This window comes from Leptinotarsa decemlineata, unplaced genomic scaffold (genome assembly GCF_025532065.1).
Source record: "Leptinotarsa decemlineata unplaced genomic scaffold, Ldec_3_MD MMD2_tig00000218_RagTag_RagTag, whole genome shotgun sequence".
Taxonomy (NCBI): Eukaryota; Metazoa; Arthropoda; class Insecta; order Coleoptera; family Chrysomelidae; genus Leptinotarsa; species Leptinotarsa decemlineata.
Window position 1 is genome coordinate 6878560 of NW_027412545.1, and position 23391 is coordinate 6901950.

The following is a 23391-nucleotide window of genomic DNA, read 5'->3' on the forward strand; positions in this document are numbered from 1 at the left end:
TTTCCAAAAAAACTCGAAGTTTATAGTTAATCCATATGAAACAAGATATACTGATAAGTTGATCGAATATCTTGAAAACTGAATATAAAATATGTTTCAAAACTGTTGATCCACCTCCAAAACAACAATGAAGACTGAGTTGCGAAAAAATTATGACAGTAGTCTGGAAAACTGAGATAGAGATGTCTAGGTGTTACTCAATACAACACGTATCAGAAGAAGGCTACGGAACAAAAACGAATGTTGCTGGAGAAATTATTGGAACCAAAATGTGATACTAAACTTCTGTTCTGGAAATATCAGAGAATGGATTAACCATTGCAATAGTGAGAAACGTTTAATTGGAAACAGACCATTGGGTACTTCTATAATCAGCTCAAAATGTCCCGCTAATTTACACTTAATAAATTATTCGTGTATATGACTAAAAGTGTAAGTGACACTACAACCTCTTTGACATATGAACTTAGGCTGAGTATGTGTTTAGTTCAAGGAAATATCAAACTCCGCATAATTCAGAGTAATTCAAAAAAACCTTCGTAAAGTTTATACTTCGAACTCAAAGAACACGTGTGAGTTAGATGAAAAAGTATTCATCAAGAGGAATGTATAGAATATGTAAAATAATTCACCTGCGTCTCCGTTAATCTAAGTGAACTAGAAAACTCGGCTCTTTCCGCTATACTTAGATATTGTTTATCCCTGAACTTCTTTTCCAACGCTAGGAGTTGCTGTGTTGTGAATGGTGTCCTGGGTTTTCTATTTGGTTTGTGCTTTCTTAAATTGCATTTCAGCTTGGGTGGCTCCCCATTGGAATCAACTGAAACAAGGAAATATCCATTGTAATAGTTTTGCAAAATTTTCCACATACATCAAGAATTTAAACTGAAATTCTGTCCCAAAAACTGAACCCGAGATAATTTTACCTAGAATATTAACTCAGACGAAATTCGACCTCTGCCTTTCTCTGTAGCTTTCACTGTGAGTGTACTAGTAAGCCAGAGCTTAAAAACAAAGTTTTCATAATCCTATCACCAGGCAGCGTTAATACAATTCATCTTAGGTCTCATCAGTGATTCAAAGTTGAACCAGAAATGCATTTCTGTCTTTTCATAAAGAAGCCTGAGTAAGAGCTGACTCGAACCTTGAACAACATGTGAGGATACATTTGATACTGTCTATCGCAGTTGTTGAAAAAACTTGGTTAATAAAGTATACTAGATGAAAAAAAAAAACAAAAATATCTTTGACTTAATCATGTTTATCCATAAGATTGCCCAGATCTACCAACCCCATATTTTTTGGTTTCTTTTTGAGAAACCGTAATTCACTCACTAGAAAAATCTCCGAAATTTCAGAAAAAAAATAATTAGGAAATCAGGAGTTTAATGTATAAGTTTGAAATTGTTCTTATAGGACGAAACTGCAGTAACGTTAGATACAAATAAAAGAAGTAACAACAGTTACTTCTACTAAAAGAAGTAACAACAGTTCTCTTTTCTTCATAATTAGGAAAAGACTGAAATATATTCAGATTTCGAAGGCACTTTTTTAACGAATCCACTATAATCCATATAACTTTCCATGTGTGACATATCATAAAAGCGACTTATGCTCTAATCTGGTAAATGCCCTAATTATAAAAAAACATAAACATCTCATACTTCTCGACTGTCACTCCAAATATCAAAAAGTTCATGTAGGACATGAAACAAATAAAAAGTGGATGAAACAAAAAGAGAAACCTTAATATTTTTTCAATGACATACGTTCACTACTCGAATTTAATGAAGGTATTAAAAATTTATGTTTGGAAATAATTATTTCATCAACAACGATAATAACGAGTTCAACCAGACAATGAAGAAATTAATCGCTCTAAATGATAAGCCTTCACCAAGAAAATAGTTTGTTTGTGTTCTATATGACAAATTATTAATCTATTCTTATAATAATCTTAGTGAGTGCGGTTCTGTTGCCGTAATTGCAGCGACTAATTGTATGTTATTAACATTTTAATTAACGTAATATTAATCTACTTCCTATGGTAGCGATGAACAAACCAGACCCTGCGTTAAGTCACGAGTGAAGTCGGGGTTATAACTTGTGACAGTTCATATAATGAGCTTTTTATAACGTTTCCTTGGCAGGATATTGCAATATGAGGGCAATTAGCTGTCTATGAGGCGTATATTCCAAACATTTGTATCTTTGACTCCACAAATATCACTTAGAGCGTTGCCGGTTGACCGTGACATTTATACCAAAAATCAATGAATTAAACAGTATACGAGCAGTTTTTCAGAATCATATATAAGTATATACAGTGTGCTCTAACGAAAACATATAAATTTCAATTTTCCATACATGTTTTTTTTTTAATTCGGCTCATTATTCACCAAGAAAATGAAAATTATAAAATTTACAAACCTAATATGTGAAACAAATTTGCTGCAAGACATACATAATCTCATGTATTTTGTCAAATCCATATAAATTTTGACAGATCGAACATTTCATATCCATACTTTTCAAGTTTTATTGTATTGTAGTGAAAAACTGGAATGGACGATTTTCAAATGTTAATTTTTTTAGTAACGAAAAATGTATTGTGAAAATTAACATCACAAGGTGAAGTGAGCCTTAATTATTATAGTTGAGTTAGAAGCCAATAAAGCTACAGTGGAACATTTGTAGATTCACTCAGGAGGCCCTATCTTTGAAAGTATTGAACCAATTAGACCAACTATTTGTAATGCACTTTTTGGAACCTTTGGTGTAGTAGTGAATATTTATTGGAGTTCTATCCCAACAAACCGTTATTTTCAACACCACACGTTTTTTGATCACAATATTCTACAAAGTCAGCAGTTACTGGAGTTTTTCCCAACACCAAATCGTTACTTTTAACACCTTGACACGTGTTTCGATCACCAAGTGATCATCTTCAAAGAGGAAGATTAAACTCTTCTTCCTCTTTGAAGATGATCACTTGGTGATCGAAACACGAGGATGATTAAACTCTTCTTTCTCTTTGAAGATGATCACTTGGTGATCGAAAGACATGTCGATCACCAAGTGATCATCTTCAAAGGGGAAGATTAAACTCTTCTGTCGAGGTGTTAAAAATAACGATTTGGTGTTGGGAAAAAACTCCAGTAATATTCATTACTATTCCAAAGGTTCCAAACAGTGCATCATAAGGAAATAAGCACTTACAAGTATATTCCTGACAGGTCACATCAATGTGGACAGCACCAACGTGCTGGGTTGAATTTAAGAAATGAAAAGTGACAATACATGAAACAGCAGTCAGTAACGGTTTCTCGAGAGGTATTCTAGATGATATTATTATAAGAAAGAAAAAGTTTAGGTTGAGAATGAACGGAATCTCTACTTTTAGAAACGACGAAAACCAAGATCAATATATATCAGTTCCATACCACCAATACACTGAGAACTTTGGAAATATTTTCAAGGAACTACGCTACAGAACTTCTCATAAAATCCAAAGGGCAGAGATGAGAATTCGGAATTTACGAAATTAAATGTAAGGACTGCGATGCAAAATATCACGAACGGACTGAAAGATCTATAAAAATAAGATATAAGGAATCCTTACCACACCTTTAATATGGAAGACCAGAAAATTCATCATTCGTCCATTATATTTTGCAGCAAAACCATTCCATAGATTTCAGTTCATTAGGATTAATTAGATAAATTAACAACAACAGGCATCTATATACCTATGAGAGTGTAGAAATAAGTCAACATAATAATATTATGAATAACGATGGTAGACCAATACCTAATAGTTTACTATATAGCTTGTTGAAACAATATTTTTTGTTATCAGATTCACCTGACTAGTAGATGAGGCAACATTGCGAAATAAATGTTAAGACATTAAAAACGTAAGTACCTAACACAGGTATCTTTGTTATAAATAAGGCCAGTATTGTAGGTAGTTTAATCTTTCTCTTGAAGATGATCACTTGGTGACTGAAACACGTGTCGAGTTGTTAAAAATAACGGTTTGGTGTTGAATTAAAACTCCAGTATTATTCATCGCTAACTAGACAACTATAGCCATTTGCATAACATGCGAGTCGAAGGATAAATACAGACAAAATTAATATAAATTCAAAGATTGAATCACAAAACGATTGAATCCTTTTTGGAATGAATTCTGACAATTGTATTAGGAAATGTACACCTATGACTTCCATGCATGATGGAATGCGAGCCAAGAAATTCCAAAGATCATGGAAAAAGTTGATTTAACGTACACCATTGTATTCGTATTGCTAGCATATTGTATATAGTATCAACAACATTATATTCTATCACCTTTGATCAAGGTATGAAATATTCATTTGCAGCAGTTTTTAAAATAGATACCTACCAATTCATCACCTTCTGAAATAACAATACTTGAGAAATATCTTATTTCGTAGTTTACCAAAGAGTTTTTCACACGACACCAAACCGTTATTTTAACACCTCGACACCTGTTTCGACCACCAAGTGATCATCCACAAGGGGAAGATCAAAACAGTTTTGATCATCCTCCTGTTTTATGATGTATATTTATGTTATGGATATTCATTACCCTACTTGTGAATTATTTTCAAACTTTCGGAGGACTTGTTTAAAGATGACTGACAATGTTTCATGATTAATTTCATTAGTTAGGACTTCCATTGTCTGATATTATATAAAATGATTTGAAATTCCTGAAATGACTAAAAAAGAAGAATTGAAAATGAATAGCTGAAAAAAATAATTATATTAAGCAAAAAAATATGATGCTCAAAAATAATGCTCAATATAATTATTATTATCGGCTATTTATTTTAAATTTTTTTTTACTCCTTTCAGGGATTTCAAATCATTTTATATAATATCAGACAATGGGAGTCCGAACTAATGAAATTTTTTGGAGGACTGTTTCTTTTTGAATCATGGTATAAAAACCATCATCAGATTTTTTCAAATCAATAGTGAATAAGGTATTTCATTAGAAATAAATGATTTGGTGATGAAGGACAGACTGTCAAAATAAAAGAAAAAGGTCCTGGACAGTTTGTATAACTATCAGTTCTTCGAATTCAATTCAGTGACGATCATCAAGTTATACCTCGTATACAGTCATCATCAATAGAAAAGAACATACAAGCCTAAAAATTGTCATAGTGATTAAAGAATACCATCGTATGAAAAATACCTTCGTTGAAAAACATAATTTCACAAAATAGATAAGTGTATTTCGAACCTATTCCTTCTTCGTATTCATCATTTCTTCTCATAAATGAAAAACAATATTTTCAATATCACTTCTATATCTTAGTGGAATTTTTTTTCACACACAATTTTCAAAGCATTTTTGGTTAATTGTCAGTATTTATAATAAATTTATACACAGGAAGGCATTACTAAAATCTCGTTCAAGATACCATACCGAATTGAAGTTGTCCCTGTCCAATTAGAATAATATATTTCACAAGTTTTACAGGTGGAATTTGATTCATAAATCGAATAAACTTTTCAGTTTTTTATATGGTGATTGACACCGTTCAACTTTCTTCGTGACCTCCAATTTCTAACATTAAATCTCATCATACTTTAAAAAATGACTATTATATGAACCATTGAATCCATCGAAAGCGTCAGTTATAAAAATTCATTGTATTAGAACGATTCAATTCATTTACCTGACGATTCGGGTTCGAAAAAGAATATTAGCATTCTCGTTAGTACAGTTCCGACCGTTCCGAAAGTAGCCCATCAATTTTACTTCCAATTAACAGCAAATTAAAGACTAATTAGTTGAAGAACAGAATCTTCTGCAGCTTTTGGTTCGAAGCAAGGTCATTTCCATAATATCATATAAATTTATTAGCATTTTGTTATAATTAATTACTTTTGTTTGACTTGTTAAGTCGAAAAACAGTTATAAAAATGTTGAATTACTAATTTATTCCTATTCTTACTGCTCAATAAAATTTTATTTTTATTTTGTTACTGATTTGAATACAGAGTGATCCACTTTTCAAACCGTTGAGTAAGGGTATTAGCATTATTTTGTAATTAATTAGCGGTGTTCGAGAGCTTCATTCGAAGTCATTGGCAAATCATTAACTCACGCGATTTCTAACACCGAATATATTATTAATTTTATTACATTCAATTATACGCTAGAAGAATGAAATCCACTTTTTTCGTATAGTTTCTAGAGTGTTTCGAAAGATTTACCGAATTAACAAAAATGTTTGTCAGATTTTTTGCAAATGCACAGGTATAGTTCAAGTAATCCATATAGTGCAACCTACCTTCCAACAGTTCCCCTTTAGTAATATAGTCAGGAAGCTAACTAATTTTGTTATTCAATAATCATTTCTGATTATATAAAAATCGCAATATCTGTATTATATATATATATATATATATATATATATATATATATATATATATATATATATATATATATATATATATATATATATAATACATATATAGTCAGGAAGCTAACTAATTTTGTTATTCAATAATCATTTCTGATTATATAAAAATCGCAATATCTGTATTATATATATATATATATATATATATATATATATATATATATATATATTATATATATATATATATATATATATATATAATACTATTTAAATATTTGGGAAAGGAAGTTTTTGGTTTTCTACTACTCCATCTTGATACAAAAAAAAAGGATGAGGGAATCTTCTAAAGAAAGGAAGGAAGTAACTCTATACATGGATGTGTAGATCATGCAAAGAAGTAACTTTCAGACACAAACTGAAAGAAAGTCCTCCAGAAACAGCTACTTTCATATAAACATTGAATTATACGAAAGAAAAATTTTTTCGAAACAAATACTTCTATATGAACACTGAATTATACAGAAGATACTTTTCTCTACTCAGTTTGTATTTCAAACATTCGTTGTGTAATAAAAATCAGATATCATTCACATGAGTTCTACTTTAAATGAATGGTAACAAATTGCACTTACATGGAATACTGTCATCCTCACTGGTATACATCGATGTTTCGCCGTAAGACACTTGCCCTAAGGCTCTTCAGTACCAAATTGGATAACATTATAGAGAATACACACAATTCATTATTGAATTACGATTTTTAATGTCACGGAATATGCTTGATTTGCTTATGTCATCGATGACGTCGTAATGACATTCATTCACCTATTTGATTTAATCCCAGCCTAGAGGAATCTTATTTTAATTGAAGGGGTTATATTTTTTAGGAGTGATTAATTTTTGGGAAAGAAAGTTTCTGGCTTTCTACTACTCTATCTTGATACAAAAAAAAAGAAGGATGAGGGAGTCTTCCAAAGAAAGGAAGGAAGTACTCTATACATGGATGTGTAGATCATGCAAAGAAGTAACTTTCAGACACAAACTGAAAGAAAGTCCTCCTGAAACAGCTACTTCCATATAAACATTGAATTATACGAAAGAAAAAATTCTTTCGAAAAAATACTTCTATATGAACACTGAATTATACAGAAGATACTTTTCTCTACTCAGTTTGTATTACAAACATTCCTTGTGGAATAAAAATCAGATATCATTCACATGAGTTCTACTTTAAATGAATGGTAACAAATTGCACTTACATAGAACACTGCCATCCTCACTGGTATACACCGATGTTTCGCCTTAAGACACTTGCCCTAAGGCTCTTCAGTACCAAATTGGATAACATTATAGAAAATACACACACTTCATTCATGAATTACGATTTTTTATTTTAGTAGAAAGCCAAAAACTTTCTTTCCCAAAAATTAATCACTCCTAAAAAATATAACCCCGTCAATTCAAATTTAAATGTTGTTGTTGATTTTTTTAAAATCGCGATCAGTGCCTGAACTGAACATTGACGACGATACTCATCCCCCACATTCTATTCGTCACCGTAACATGACTTCATCTTTAATTTTATGACTCTTCAGCCAATCATAAAACTCGGTTAGTAAAAATTATACAATACGAATCGCCAATTCTTCAGTCCACGTGGACTAGCTGGCAGCGGCATTGTTTCTCTGTATTGGTTTTTTGGCCTTTGAGATGCTGATAGTTTCAACTATTCACAGTACAGGTTACTTCGACTACATATATTGTTGCAAATGCACATAAGAACATAGGCTTTCACAGCCGCAGTTACGATTTTAAAAAATGGTGCTGACAACCCATGGTCGTTTCGTCTGCTACTACGGCTACATCTTCAGTAGTATACGCTTTGAATGCAAGGTAATATCTCGAAATTTCAGCAACGGCTGACCAGGGAGCTCCGTGTTCAATCGTATTTATATTTTCAATGGGTTGTGGGGGTGGTAATGTGGTATCCATGCGAATTCTCATTCCTGATTGGTCCTAATATGAACATATATATCACCTAATTGGAACGATAACAAAACCTATACAAAACTTTCAGATTTGATCCTAATGAAAATCAAGTTTAACCATTTGTAGACGAGCTGTAGGATGATGGAAAGAAGGTTCTCATAAAGTTTTACTGTATTATTTCATTCCTTTCCTTTATTTTTTAGGGAGATTCACGGGACGTCGAATTCAATATATCTATATCATAAGCAAGCCAAGAATTCATTGAAAATAATGATTTTATAACTGATTACTTCAAACCAATCATCTGCGTGTACTTTTTTATTTTTGGTAATAATCCTAAACTATATCTAGAAGGTGGATTTCATTTATTTTATATCACATCCATTTGAAGCTTTTTTTCAATTTCAGGTGATTTTTTATCAATGCAATAGTTGTGAATTTTGTCATCTTTCCAAGTTCCATTCTGTTCTAGAACAAATAAAATATGCGGTTTAGCGTTTATTATAAATAAAATTTTCGAACCAAAAATTTGCAAGAAAAAAATTTAATTAGTCAGACAAACACATTCATTGCTCAATTTCAAAAACTGAAATAATTTCAATGAACTATATAATATAACACCAGATCTAGCGACTTATTGAAAATACTCAAACTAAGTTTGACAACTTCCAATTTATATAATAAAATTCTGTCAAACTTAAGAAGTCTTAATTTCAATCACTTCAAAATCAGAATGAGACGATATTTCAAATCTAGATGTTTTTAGAATGTAGAAGAATATTTACAAAAATAATTTTTGATATTATTATAGTCGTATATAATATTAACATATAAGAAGGGACTGTTAGTTGTTAATCTTGGCATTGAAGTTGTTGTAGATTTACGATATTTGTTAGCCTTTTGTGAAATGGTATGTTTGTGCTATTTTTGTTATTGTTTTACATTTTGTTTTTTGCTATGCAAGTGTTTGTTTACCCTTTACTATGTGTAAACGATCACAACCTAGTGTTAAAATCAGACTATTATTTATGTGACCTGCTATAAACATTATGTAACGTAGTTAAATAAATGTATCTACCTATATATCCATCTATAGTTATCACCGTGAAAAAAAGTCTTTTTTTCACTGCCAAAATAATTCACAAAATAGACATGAAATATTACTTTTTGAAGGATTTATTCCTAACAGAGCTAAGTATTCATTGATTAATCATCATAAAAAAATTTCATTTATGGAATAATAAATGCTAGTGAAGTTCAAACAATTACTTCCAACATAAATTCCCAAAGATGTTCCATGTTGCTGCTGATGAAAAACGTTACATATCTTTTGAAGAGTTGATTCCACAATTTCATTAGATATTTCAATTTGTTTGGAAGAAGATGGACAATTCAATATTCGGTTAGAAATCTCAGTTTTGTTATTCAAAGTATCTTTTATTTATGGTTCTGCTACGGAGGCTGATTTCCAGCCACCGTGACGTTTCATAGATGTAATGTTGCAAACTGCATTGGGCAGAAGAGTAACAGAGTTTCTACTTTGACCTGAAACCTTTGTAGCTCTTATACATGTTATTTTATAGCCGTTTTGCAATCCAGCTGAAAAATTTCCGTATTTTATTCATCACCACATGTTGGTTAATACATTTTCCTCACTATGTTACTTTTTGTATGAGGCGACCGTAGTGCTCTATACTTGCGGTATATCTATATATAATAAGAATTTGAAACAGTAAAAGTTTTTGTGGAATAGGTCTTCGTATCAGGTATTTGATCAATCAATATAGATCCAGCATATTCAGTGGCATCAATAGTTATGAGTAATAATTCTTCACGGCGACAAGCACGCCAATACCCAAAATTAGGACAACATACAAATAAAAAATATTGAAATTACTACTAGTCTTAAAAAATTATGATTAATCTGTAACTTATGAAGTACATTTGTTTCGTTATCAGCATTTTGAATAAATTCATTGATATCATCCCTTGATGAAACTTTAGATTTCTTTCGTCGGTATCCGAGTGATAATGAGCCGGAACAATTTCAAAAACTTCCTTATATCAATATTTTCCTTAACATTCAATGTACTTTCCAACATTGAATAGACACTCCATAACGTAGGAGGTTTTATAATTTTTTATTTTTCCTCAAAATAGCTTATACGCATGTTTTCAGCAACCTTTTTTAAATGTTTCTTGTCGCACCATTCCCGAAATATACTAACTTGGATTTGTCCGATAACATATTAGATACTATTGCAGTTGCTTCCTCAGATGTATCTAATGAGGTATCAATACCTACCACTATTATAATCAGCATCTATCTTCTTGAAAACCTTCAAAATCTTTACAAAAAATTACCAATAATAAATTCGAAGATATCACTTTGAATCAAGTTACTCTACCAGTTAACTCTGGTGGTTGAAGGTATTTGATTAGCCTCGTCCCTCTCACTGCCAGAATTTCTTTACTCTCATAACAGTTCTCGTCATTTGATCAACTCCATTCTTTCCAAATCTTTGTCTGAAATTTCTGATGCGTATTACTTGAATGGTGAAAAAAAATGGTTATCTCAAACGAAAAATATCCTTCCCGAAAATGGGATTATCCAATGATCAATTTGGTTTATAATCAACTTCTTGAGTCAGCTGAACGTTCCAATATTCAAATGGCTAGACTCAAAGCTGTTATTTCCAAAGAATCTGGTGCCTGGCTGAATGCTCTTCCCGTGGCTTCTTTGGGTACCCTCTTTAGAATATCGATAGGTCTTCGGTTAGGTTCTTCAATTTGTGTTCGGGACTTTACCTGCGTGGATACAGTTGCAGCTTCACACTTTGCCACTACGTCTAATTCCACTACTGGTGCAGCTGCTATGATTGCAGAAAAATCAAAATTTCGGAAATACTCCATTTTACTAAGTTCCTACTGTTTCTTTCCTGTGGCAATTGAAACATTCTGCTCTTGAATTGTTGAAAGAAATTGGTGGAAGAATGATAAATTCTACTAATGACAACCGATCCTATTCATTTTTAATTCAAAGAATCAGTGTGCCACATCGATATTGGTTGGGTACTCTTCCGTCTACTCAAAAATTAGATGAAATATTCCTGAACTCACAAATCTAATCAAAATTGTCTATGAACAACGCAAAATGGAGTAAGGAGATTGATCATTTTCCAATTGTCTCAGAGGATGCAGAGGAAAATAAGCAAGTTCTGAAATTATCTTTCTCTCACAAATTCGAAGAAACCACCATGAATATATCTAATTCATTTTCAAGCAATTCAGCTTCAAATTTCTTATTCCGTTTGTCCAATGATGGGACAATCATCGCATCCGTGATTACTGGAAAGAAAATAGCGGTAGCGAACGTATCACCAACAGCTACAATAACAAATCAGTGATACATTCCTCAGTCAAAACCCTTATTGCTTAATGGGTTGAAAAATATTGGCAACACCAGTTTCATGAACAGTGTAATCCAATTTTTATCAAATACGAGATGGTTACTGGAATATTTGAAAAAGGATGAGTACATGAAAGATAACAATACTAATATTTCTAGTACGGAGGGTGTTTCAATCAAAGCTTTCGCAGAAGTTATCAAGGAATTGTGGTCAGACGATTCATCTAACAAAGTAGTGAACACAGTCTCCTTAAAAAGTCAGATTCACAGTTTTGCCCCTCGGGATTCATGGGTCATGCGCATCAAGATGCCCATGAGTTCCTTCGTTATCTTTTGAAAGGTTTACATGATGACGTTAATGAAATTATTGAGAAACCTCAACCTACCGTAACGGAGATTAACGAAAAATTGAACAACAGCGGAAAAGCCCAGTCATGGCTGATTCATTTGAGTACATATGACTCTAAGATTGTAGATAATGTCGTTGGTCAATTAAAATCTACGATGAAGTGCACACATTGTGGACACTCATTTATAAACTTCGATCCTTTCTGGGATTTATCACTCCCCATACCACAAAGAACTGACCAATTGAGTTTATCACAATGCTTGGATTTCTTCGCAAGAGAGGAAACTTTGGATGGACATGAAAAACCGACGTGTTCGAGTTGCAAAGAAAGAAGAAAATGCACAAAGTCTCTATCGATCCATAAGTTTCCCCGTATTTCAGTCATTCATTCTAAAATATTCCCTCTAATAGAAAGATTTAGAGGCAAGTTGAATGTTGCCATCGAATTTCCTCTAGATGGATCAGATATGAACAATTATGCAGCAGACAATGTGACTCCTTGTCGTTATAATCTATATGCACTTTCGAATCACATTGGGTCAACCCACAACAGACATTATACAGCATTCTACAAAAATCCCTATACTGGCACGTGGCACGAATACAATGATTCACATGTGTTAACAATTTTACCAAAATCGCTTGTGAGTGGAAATACATACATCCTTTTTTATGAAAAGGAGGAAACAAGTTCACACCTTTGAGCGTTTTGAAAAGTTATTTTTGAACAGTTGAATTTTAAAGTTATAATGATTTATATGTTTTTAGTATTTGAATAGTCACATAAAATTGAATTAGGGCTAGCGGCATACAGGCCAAGTGAAAAACTACACAGTCAGTCAAACAAGTGGGATGCCAAGAAACCGTTTCTATAGTAACGACACAAATAGACCACTGGATGCTGTATTGGGAGTATTGATAACATTAAGGATAAAATGTATTGAAAAAAAAAAGTATTATTTAATTATTTTGGACTTATTTTTTCCAGAGAGGAAAAATGTTTGAATACGATTTTATTAAAAACATTGAATAATATTTTCAAGACAGTCGTTGAAAAGCGATAACTTTTCGGGACAAAAATCACGTCAGGATGTATTGCAAGTATTTATTAATAATATATGTCATACGAAGTAAATTCACATTCACAGTTATACAAAAAATGTTGTTTGTATTTCGTGTATAAAAGTCGTGTTTTAATGGCACATGTGCCATTAAAAACACTCATTTTACGAACTAATACAAAAATAACTATGTTGATACAAACAAATCAAATAGAAAAAAGAATATTTTTCAAAATCATGTAATTTCACGTTCAAGAGAATACTTTTCAGATAAACGCTAATACTGAATTCAAACAATCTTTTTCCTGGGTAATTACCAATTTTCTCCTACATCTGTTGAAGCAAAAGAGTCAAAGTAGATTCTTTGCTATCATTCAATAGTACCTGAAAATAAACAACTGTCTCACAATTTTTCAAATATCAAAAACTCCACTCGATTTATGAAAGATCTACAATATGGCGATTCTGAAACTTTAAATTATCCCCAAATGGAAATCTAGTCAGATGTTAGAATCAGCGATAGATTTACATTATCTGTTAACAGTTTCCTTCAAAAACTCTCGATTTTTTCTATTCAGACGTGAAATAACTCCTCTTATTCGGATTTAAGAGTGACGCGAAACGTTTTTCAGGCTCGGAATGTTAAATAGCAGGGACAATCTTTGTGTCGGCCTGGTGATAGATGGATATTAATCCTACAAAACGCCCAGGGCAATAAATATTTAGTAATGATCATTTAGTTGGCTCTTTAACTTCCGACACAGATATGTGTGCCCGTTCTGGATGTCGAGATATTTGTGGAATATTTTTTATTTGGTTTTGTGTCATGTTCTCTTTTAAATTGTCATGGAAATATCGCTGACAATTTTTTACCAGAACAGATGTTCAGGATGTCTTGAATGATAGCCCATTACTTTGTAGTCAGTAGCACTTGTCATCCAACCGTGTTCTTTATCTCGATAAATGATTGTCGTAAATATTTCTGAAATTCAGAAATACGATGTTTTCAGCAAAAAAAAGAGAAAACTATGAACCCGTGGAAACTAATGGTAATTATATCCATTGAAAGTTAACGGCAATATTTTATAATTTGAGATGGAAATCATATCAGATTTTTTATATTAGTTTAATATACCCTACCCACATGAGATTTTTATCTATGACTAAAAATATTGCTTCGATATCAGCTTAGGCATGACTATTCCATATCGATTTTTTATTTCAAGGACAAAACACAAGCACTAGAGGAAAACCATTAAGGTGCTCTAACAGCGGTGACTGTGCGAAAAGACCGATTCACATCGGATTTAAATCGCTGGAGATTAAATCTATTTAGGAAAATGCAGTTCTCCAAATGAAAAAGTTCGAAGTATACGGAGTTGAACCTCAAATTCATGAGCAGAGACAGTCCGTCGCGTATTTCGGATGTGTACCGCACTTGGTGGAAGCAAATGTGCCAAGTCACTTGAACACTTCCCATGAAAGTATCTATGAAAGAGAGACTAATCTCCAACCTCTTTTCGATCTTCCATACTATCAAGGTTGCAAGTGATGTTCGCGTGATTGTGTCAAGTGATTGTGTCAAAACATATTGGTGTCCACTTTTAACATCACACTAGCAAAAGCAGAAAGCAGAATTGTCTGTTCTGAGATTATTATATCCGGTTCGGAGACAGTTATGTTTTTGGAGAAAACCGATGCCTGGGTCTGGTTGGTTTCACCCCAATTCGAAATCACTTCTAGATCCTCACTGAAATATACTGTCGGTGAAGATGTGCATCCGCAGCCGATGTCCTGGAATCCAAATGGAATGACGAGACAAGTGTGCTGTCGTCAGCAAAGCAATATATTGGATTCTTGTTTTTTCAATAAGTCGTTGATATACGATAAAAATAGGGTTGGAAGCAATATGGATTCCTGGGGAACAACAGAGTTGATAGTGAAAGTATTCGAGAGAAGCTGGAGAGCCAGTCACAAAAATGATCCGACAAGCCATAGCATCGAAGTTTGACCAACAAATTCTCATGCCACACACAGTCAAAGGACTTAAAAATATCAAGCTCTTGACTCTCCATGTTTCTCAATTGCGTTATTCCAAATATGCGTGACATACGATAGAAGGTCGCCTATTGACCTTTGTTTCCGAAAGCCATATTGACGATCGCACAAGATGTTAATTAAAACCTTCCGAATATTCAAGGATAAAGTGGTTTACGGTTTCATCATGATGTTTGATTTCACTGATAGCAAAGCAGCTGGTCTATAGTTATTTAGAACTTTTCTTAACCTTCTTAGGAATAGGCTGAACGCATCTTTTCAGCGTATTACTAAGTATATGATATCGTTGAGCGATTTTCAGTCAATTTCCTCTACAAATTGAAATTGAAGCAAGTAGCTGCCATAGCTCGAAATAGTAACCAGGAATTTCGAAATGATAGTGTTAATAAACGTATTGTTTGACGTTGGTTTGCTAAATTTCGTTCCGGAGATTTACGCTCCAAAGTGGTCAACCTACAGTATTTCAGGACGAGGATATGAGAACCCTGGTGCGTTGAATGGCGAAAGAACTGGGGTTCAGCTCCCATGCGGATTTTGATTGTTTAAAATGTATTGGAAAAGTCAAAAAGCTCGAAAAGTGGGTGCTCCACGATTTGAATGATCGAGGTATTTTCTTCTTTGCTTTTGCGTAACCAAAATGATTATTTTTTTGATCCGATCCTAACGTGTGACGAAAAGTTGATTTCTTCGACAACAGCCGGTCATTCAGAACAGTGTTTGGACACCGATGAGCCATTCGGCACTTTCCAAAAGTGAAAACCCCCCAAAACAAGATCACGGTTACTGTATAGTGGTCAGCGGCTGGTGTGATTCACTGTAACTTTCTGCAACCGGGGCAAACCACCACAGCAGAGTCCTATCGTGAAGAAATCGACGAAATGTACCAGAAATTGCGTTAGCGGCAGCCGGCACTGGCCAACCTAAAAGGTTCGATTCTGCTCCACGTCAACGCAAGTTTCAGAAATCACCGTCCGAAAATTAACCGAATTGAGCGTCAAAGTTCTGTCCCACCCACTTCTCCGGCCTTTCGCTAAGCGACTAATATCTTTTTAAGCATTCCGAAAACTTTCTCACCGGTGGAAACTTTGCCAATCAGGACCAGGCCAAAACAGCCTTTGTCGACTTCATCGAATCTCGGGAACCCCATTTTTATTATTATTATTATTATTATTAATCGACTTGTGTCACGTTGGTAAAAAGGCACTGATTAATAAGACTTTTATTTCGATTGAAATAAATAAGTATTCCCTGATATAAAAAACGGACAAAACTTTTGAAACAGCCTAACGCATGAAACCATTCTGCTGTTAGAAAATCTGAAAAATGCCTGAAGTCCACTCTTGCGAATTCACGAGCAACAGTTACGATAATTAAAATAAATATATCGTACTTGGATTGATTCTGGAAACATAGAACCATTTTTCATTCTTGAAATGAAAAAAAAATCAATTGAAATGTCAGTTAATTCACCAATAATTTCTGCTGAGTAAAATCATATTTTTTATGCCTACCGGCGATATGGATGACCCGTAAATAGGTTCAGAAGAGAAATTTCTAGAAAAACACCGAAGTGAACACCATCTTTAGGATCGACACGGAAAACTCGAACAAAGAGTACCTATCAATGATAAACAAGGGGCGACACGGCGGTTGCAAAGTCACTGAACTCCGAATGTGAAATCGCAATCTGTCACTCTCTGCAATTGTCACTGTAAGCAAGCAACTGAATATCAAAACCCAAAAGCATTCCAATATCAGACCTCCCTGGTTTTATCTGTTATAGGTCTCATCAGGGATATATATACTTGGATACTGAATACATGGTACTTATTCTAATTAATTAGGCCAAGGTTTGTAGCGTTCTACCTCATTATCCTTCTGAATATTTTGTGGATTCATCATTTCTTGAACTGCCTCAATCGAATCTCCAATTTATGTAAATTTATTGATTTTAAATTGCACATACCAAGGAACCATTGATGATACATCAAATTATCTAAATTTATTCAGTCGATAGTGGAGAAATTCTTAACATAAATCTACTAGCCTTGTCGTGGATCAATGGAACAAAAGCGTATTCTGTCAAAGCTTCCTTCACTCAAATCTTGAATCGAATTTAGATCCGTCAAGCTTTGCATGTTGTTGTTCCATTGTTTCAGCTTTTGATGGATCTCCTCGACATGGAAATATTTATTTTCTATACAGGATATAATTGTTTGAATGTATCAATTTGTATGATTTGAATATAAATGGACCTACTGAAGGAAACTGTGAATAGGGAATTTCTCTTATTTGATTGTGCCAATTCTCAAATGTGATAGTTTGAATAGAAACAAATGAACGATTATGCAAAAAGTTGAAACAAACGCAGATAATATGTAATAATATGTAATAATAATAAACGAAATATGTGACAGATATTTGTAAAATTAAATATTGTTCATTCTGAAAAAACCGAGAGTGAAAGAATTTCAAGAATGCAAATATGCCGGAACATCAAAGAAAGCAACATAGCCATCTTAAGCATGTGGCTCTTCAATTCATCCACAAAGTTACTGAGATATTCCTACCCGCTATGCCTCTTGAGGACGCCGCTAAGGAGCCATTAAAATCGTGACTTGCGACAAAGAATTTCAAAAGAGGCGGCCGACGCTGTTCATCATGTTTCGTTAATAGGGATTGGACTAAGGGTATTGGTATAAATTTTCCAATGATATATTCTGTATAATGGACAATTGATATTTGAAATAGTTTTTTATTTACGATTGTCATCTTTTACAGATATATGAAGTAATGAGAATATTAAATTTAAAAATAAATACAGATATAGAAACGGCAAAGAATTACTGCATTTGATGAATTGGCTTTTTTTAAAAAAATCTAATTTGTCAGTAACTTGAAGTTATGAAATCATGCATATGAAAATGAAAATGTATCATCTGGTAACGTTTCAAAGACTATCCATTTTCTTTATCCAACCTATTCGAATCAAAACATTACAATTTGTAGTTATAATTCCTTATAACTTGATATTATTATTATTATTATTATTATTGACACTAATAATATCAAATTGATCGTAGGTTTGATAAAGTAAATAGATAAAGTCTTCGAAACGTCACCAGATATGTATACGAATAGAATATATAGGTTTCCGCGGTTAGAAATTTAAACATCCTGAATTTCGGGTTGAACCGCGTTCATAGTTTTGCATTGGTCGATGTTTCGACTTCGACTTTAGAACCATTTTCAAGAAGTAGGAAAGTATGGCTGTACTGAAAGAACCCCTCATTCGCCCCTGTATCATCCAAATGAAAAATAGATTTATCCAGTGTTCTGACTTTCTATATTCCTCCTAAATATTTGATTTTTCTATTAACATGTTCTTTCTATCTTGTTTTCCAAACGTGAAGTTCAGCTTTTGTAATATCTTCCATAATATATTTCTTCTTATATCAGAAAAAACTGTATTCACGAATAACTAACAAAACTTCATTCGAAGTAGGTATTTCTTTTTTTGTGTAAAAAGAGTGTAATGTTCTCCTAATAGAATTCTTGAATTCTTAGTCGATAATGAAACACTTTCTGTTGGTGGATACTTTCGGCTCCAAAAAACTGCTGTTTTCCTCGAGTTCCTTAAGAATTCTAAAAATTGTCATTTATTAACACCGGTCATACTCGCGCATTTTTGCACTACTTCCTCCTTAAGTTATATTTCGGATAACATTCCTGAAAATTTATAAACATTTATAACAATTGTTTTTTATATTTAATGCAGATTTAATGCTGACAGTTTCAGACGCTTCCCGGTTCTTGATCAACTAGCTTCCATGTTCAAAAGCTTTGTATTCAACGCGCTATCGAAATAAACTGAAGAATATTACCATGGCCTTTAAAGTCCCAACAGAAAATAATGAAATATTTTCTTCCTATAGAAAAATCCAAGTCGTTCATATTGCAGTGTGTCTGTTGACGGTATAAATGAAAGGAATATTTATTCATACCGCCTTCAGGGGATTGAGAAAACATTGTTTTCTTCCACTAAATTCTTATTTGTTGGTGAATGTCTTGGTTGTTTCAACAGTTTTGTCCGTTTCAGGAGTTCACTTCAAACTGTAACATCTGAATCGGTGCTCTTTTGTCAACGTAAAACAAAATGGCTCACCAAGGAATTTGATTGCCTATTGCGGAACCAGGTTTTAGTATAAAGAACTCATTATCGTTTATACAACATACCAAAAACATCGTTCTGCAAGAAGGTGAGATTTTGGTTTCCTTTGATGTTAGTTTCTTATTTCCTAGCGTCCCAATTCCACAGACCTTACAATAACTCAAGCAATTGCTAGAGAAAAATGATTTGAATAATAAAGAAATTGATGAATTCGTTTCTCTCACTAATTTGTGTATAAAATAAAACCGTTTCCAGATGGAAGGTTGCTTTTATGAACAACAGGAGGGAACGGTTATGGGTAACTCTTCGTCGCTCTACCTGGTAAACCTGTTCATGAGCAGGACAACTTCCATTTCTTGACGTTTTGGTAATGAGGAGCCAATATGGAGGTATGTTTCTGACATTTCCCTTCACTATGGACAGCACAAACGCGCTGGGTTGAATTTTCTAGTGCCTCGTCTTTTGACTTTTCTCCTCACACATGAGAGGTTCACAAAGGAAAAACGTACAATAAAGGAAAAAGCAGCCAGTAATGGTTTCTGAAGGGGTATTGTTGAATATATAATAAGAAAGAAAAAGTTGTTCAAGAATGAACCAAATCTCGACTTTAAAAAAAAACAAAAACCAAGGTAAATTTTGGTATCTCAGTTCCATACCAATGATACACGAAGAATTTTGGAAGAGTTTCAAGGAACTAAATTTTTTAAAAAGTCATACACTACAAAGCCTTTTGGAAAACCCAAAAGAGAAAGTCGAGAAAAATGTTATGGACAGACAAAATGTTATGGACAGACAATAAGATCCAATAAAATAAGACATAAGGAACACTTAGCACACATAAAATATGGAAGACCAGAAAAATCAGCAGTCGCCCATCATATTTTGCAACAAAACCATTCCATAAACTTTACTTCATTATGAGAGTATAGAAATAAGTAAACATAATAAAACGATGGTGAACCAATACTTCAACAATACTGTTTAAAATATCATTTTAATTATTAACGGTTTGGTTCACTGTGATGCATTGTTTGGTACCTTTGGTGTAGTAATGAATATTACTGGAGTTTTTTCCCAACACCAAATCGTTATTTTTAACACCTCGACACGTGTTCCGATCACCAAGTGATCATCTTCAAAGAGGAAGATTAAACTAGTAACTAAGGCGAAGCTAACGCTATTTATGCTACATAGATATCCCATCCAGGTAAATCATCCAAGTGTACCACCCATACAGGTATACCAACCTAATTTCACAATTTTGCCTTATCTATTATTTCACAATATATGTTTAACTGTTATAGCTGTATATAAAACAATTTTCAGCTATATAAAAATTAATTTCACAATATTGCCTATCTAAATTCATTTTTGCAAAGTGTCCCTATGTAGTAATCAGTAAACCCAACAAGATTATTTTAACAAGCTATATAGTATGCTCTTTGGTATAGGTCCGTCATCATTATTCATAATATTATTGTGTTTACTTATTTCTACACTCTCATAGGCATCTAGTTTCCTGTTGTTGTTAACTTGTCTAACTAATCTTAATGAACTGAAGTCTATGGAATGGTTTTGTTGCAAAATATGATGGGCGACTGCTGATTTTTCAGGTCTTCCATATTTTAAGTGTGCTATGTGGTTCCCTATATCTTACTTTAATAGATATTTTTGTCTGTCCATAATATTTTGCATCGCAGTCCTTACCATTCAATTTCGTAAATTCCAGACTTTTCCGAATTCTCGACTTTGTCTTTTGGACTTCACAAAAGGCTATGTAGTGTTTTACTTGTTTTAAAAACCACCTTCATACCTAGTTTCTTGAAAATCTTTCCAAAATTTTTCGTATATTGGTGGTATGGAACTGAGATGTATTTATCCTGGTTTTTGTCCTTTTTGAAAGTCGAGATTTCGTTCATTCTTAACCTAAACTTCTTCTTCCTTATTATGTCATCTACAATATCCCTCTAGAAACCGTTAGTGGCTGCTATTCCTGTATTGTACGTCTTTCTTTTGTGAAACTATCATGTGTTAGAGGAAAAGTCAAAAAAAAATGCAATAAAAAATTCAACCCTGCACGTTTGTGCTGTCTACAGTGATGTGAATTGTCAGGAATATACATGTACGTGCTTGTTACTTTTCTAAATATATCGTATTCTAACCCTCCATATTGGCTCCTCATTACCAAAACGTCAAGAAATGGTAGTTGTCCCTTATTTTCTAACTCATACGTGGATTTTATTGATGGACATCTATTATTTGAAATGGAAACAAAGTCCTCAATATTCGATTTTTTGGTATCGAAAATCGCGAAAATATCATCCACATACCTTAGCAAATCTTTGGTTTCCATTTCGAATCTGCTCACAAACAGGTTTACCAGGTAGAGCGACAAGGGGTTTCCCATGGCCGTTCTTCCTGTTGTTCATAAAAGTAACCTTCTACCTGGAACCGATTTTGTTTCATACACAAATTAGTAAGAGAAACGAATTCATCGATTTCGTTATTATTGAGATTAGTTTTCTTTAGTAATTCCCTGAGGTATTGCAAGGTCTGTGGAATTGGGACGCTAGGAAATAAGGAACTAACATAAAAAGAAACCAAAATCTCACCTTCTTGCAGAGCCATGTTTTTTAAATGTTGTATGAACTCTAAAGAAAAACATCTTCAGTAATATTCATTACTACACCAAAGGTTCCAAATAGTACATCACAAGAACGTAAAACAAGTCGAATATGAATTTCTTGCTCGGGATTCGATAAAGTCGACGAAGATCGTTTTTCTCTGTTCCTGATTGGCGAGGGTTCTATCGGAGAGAAAGTCTGGGGACAATGTTGGGTCAGGCAGAACTTCAACGCTCAATTTGTTTAATTTTCGGACGGTGATTTGTGAAACGTGCGGACGGGCGTTGATGTGCTGAGGGATCAGGCCTCTTATGTAAACATGGTCATTTTTGGTGAGTTTTCTTCTCTGTGAAGTAAAACTCATTATTACTGTTCATTGTATGATTTTCACTTTGAAGAATTTTACAAAAACCGCGACACATGTTTTGGTTTACAATAGCTTTCTCAAGCGATAATAATTGTACAACTCTTTTGAACTCTAACAAATTGTCTACTTATTTGCCTAGCTCCTAATGAATGAATCTACCTGAAAAGGACAGGTATAAATTCATTAGCTATATGAATAAACAGGTTAAGTTTCAAACCTTTCTTCTGTAAATGGAGGGGCTTGAATTCATGATTGAACTCATGTATCTCTGTGATTCATTGAGTGGTATATGTAGAGTTCATTTTTACATTCTAGAAACTATCGCTGTGTTCCTTTATGCGGGCTTTGAACGTTCTTCCAGTTTGACCTATATAAAATATCGGACATAAGTCACACGATAATTTATACACTTCCGATTTCTCTGAAACTGAACTTTCATCTTTGTTATTCTCAATGTGCATGCCGAAGTTCTTGCTGGTTTTGAAAGCAATATTTACACCTTTGTTCTGCAGAAAATTTGAAATATTTGTAGTGGGTTGGCCTGAGTAGGTTGAGGTTCTATAACTTTTATTCTCATCTCTTCGAATTGGATAAACTTCCTTCAAAGCTTGGCTGTATAACTTTTTTGATTATTGACGGCTATTTGTTTTATTATGTTCAGTTCTTTATTGAAATTCGCCTCTAACAAGGTCACATTCATCAGTCTGTGGATCATACTGTTGAATGTACAAAGTAGCAGCATTCAAAATCGAAAATTGCTCAACGACATCATATAGTAATAAGTTGAGAAGCAAAAAAAAAATTTGAAAAAAAAGGACAGCATCAATTGATAGAATACAAAATTCTCTATCGATCCATGGAATAAATATTCATTGAGATATGGAGCTACAAATTCACATGACATTAAAACGGGCAAAACTTTTGAAACATCATAATCAAAGTGAAAATCCCACAAT

The 23391-nt window shown here is 33.2% G+C and overlaps 1 protein-coding gene across 1 annotated transcript in view; it reads right to left on the reverse strand.

The window, feature by feature from the left end:
- LOC111502676 (muscle segmentation homeobox) overlaps positions 1 to 23391 on the reverse strand; it is a 92149-nt gene that overhangs the window by 19022 nt on the left and 49736 nt on the right. Inside the window, exon 2 of the mRNA XM_023156809.2 lies at positions 633 to 820. Within this exon, the coding sequence (XP_023012577.1) occupies positions 633 to 820 (188 nt within the window). The remainder of the gene's footprint in view (positions 1 to 632; positions 821 to 23391) is intronic.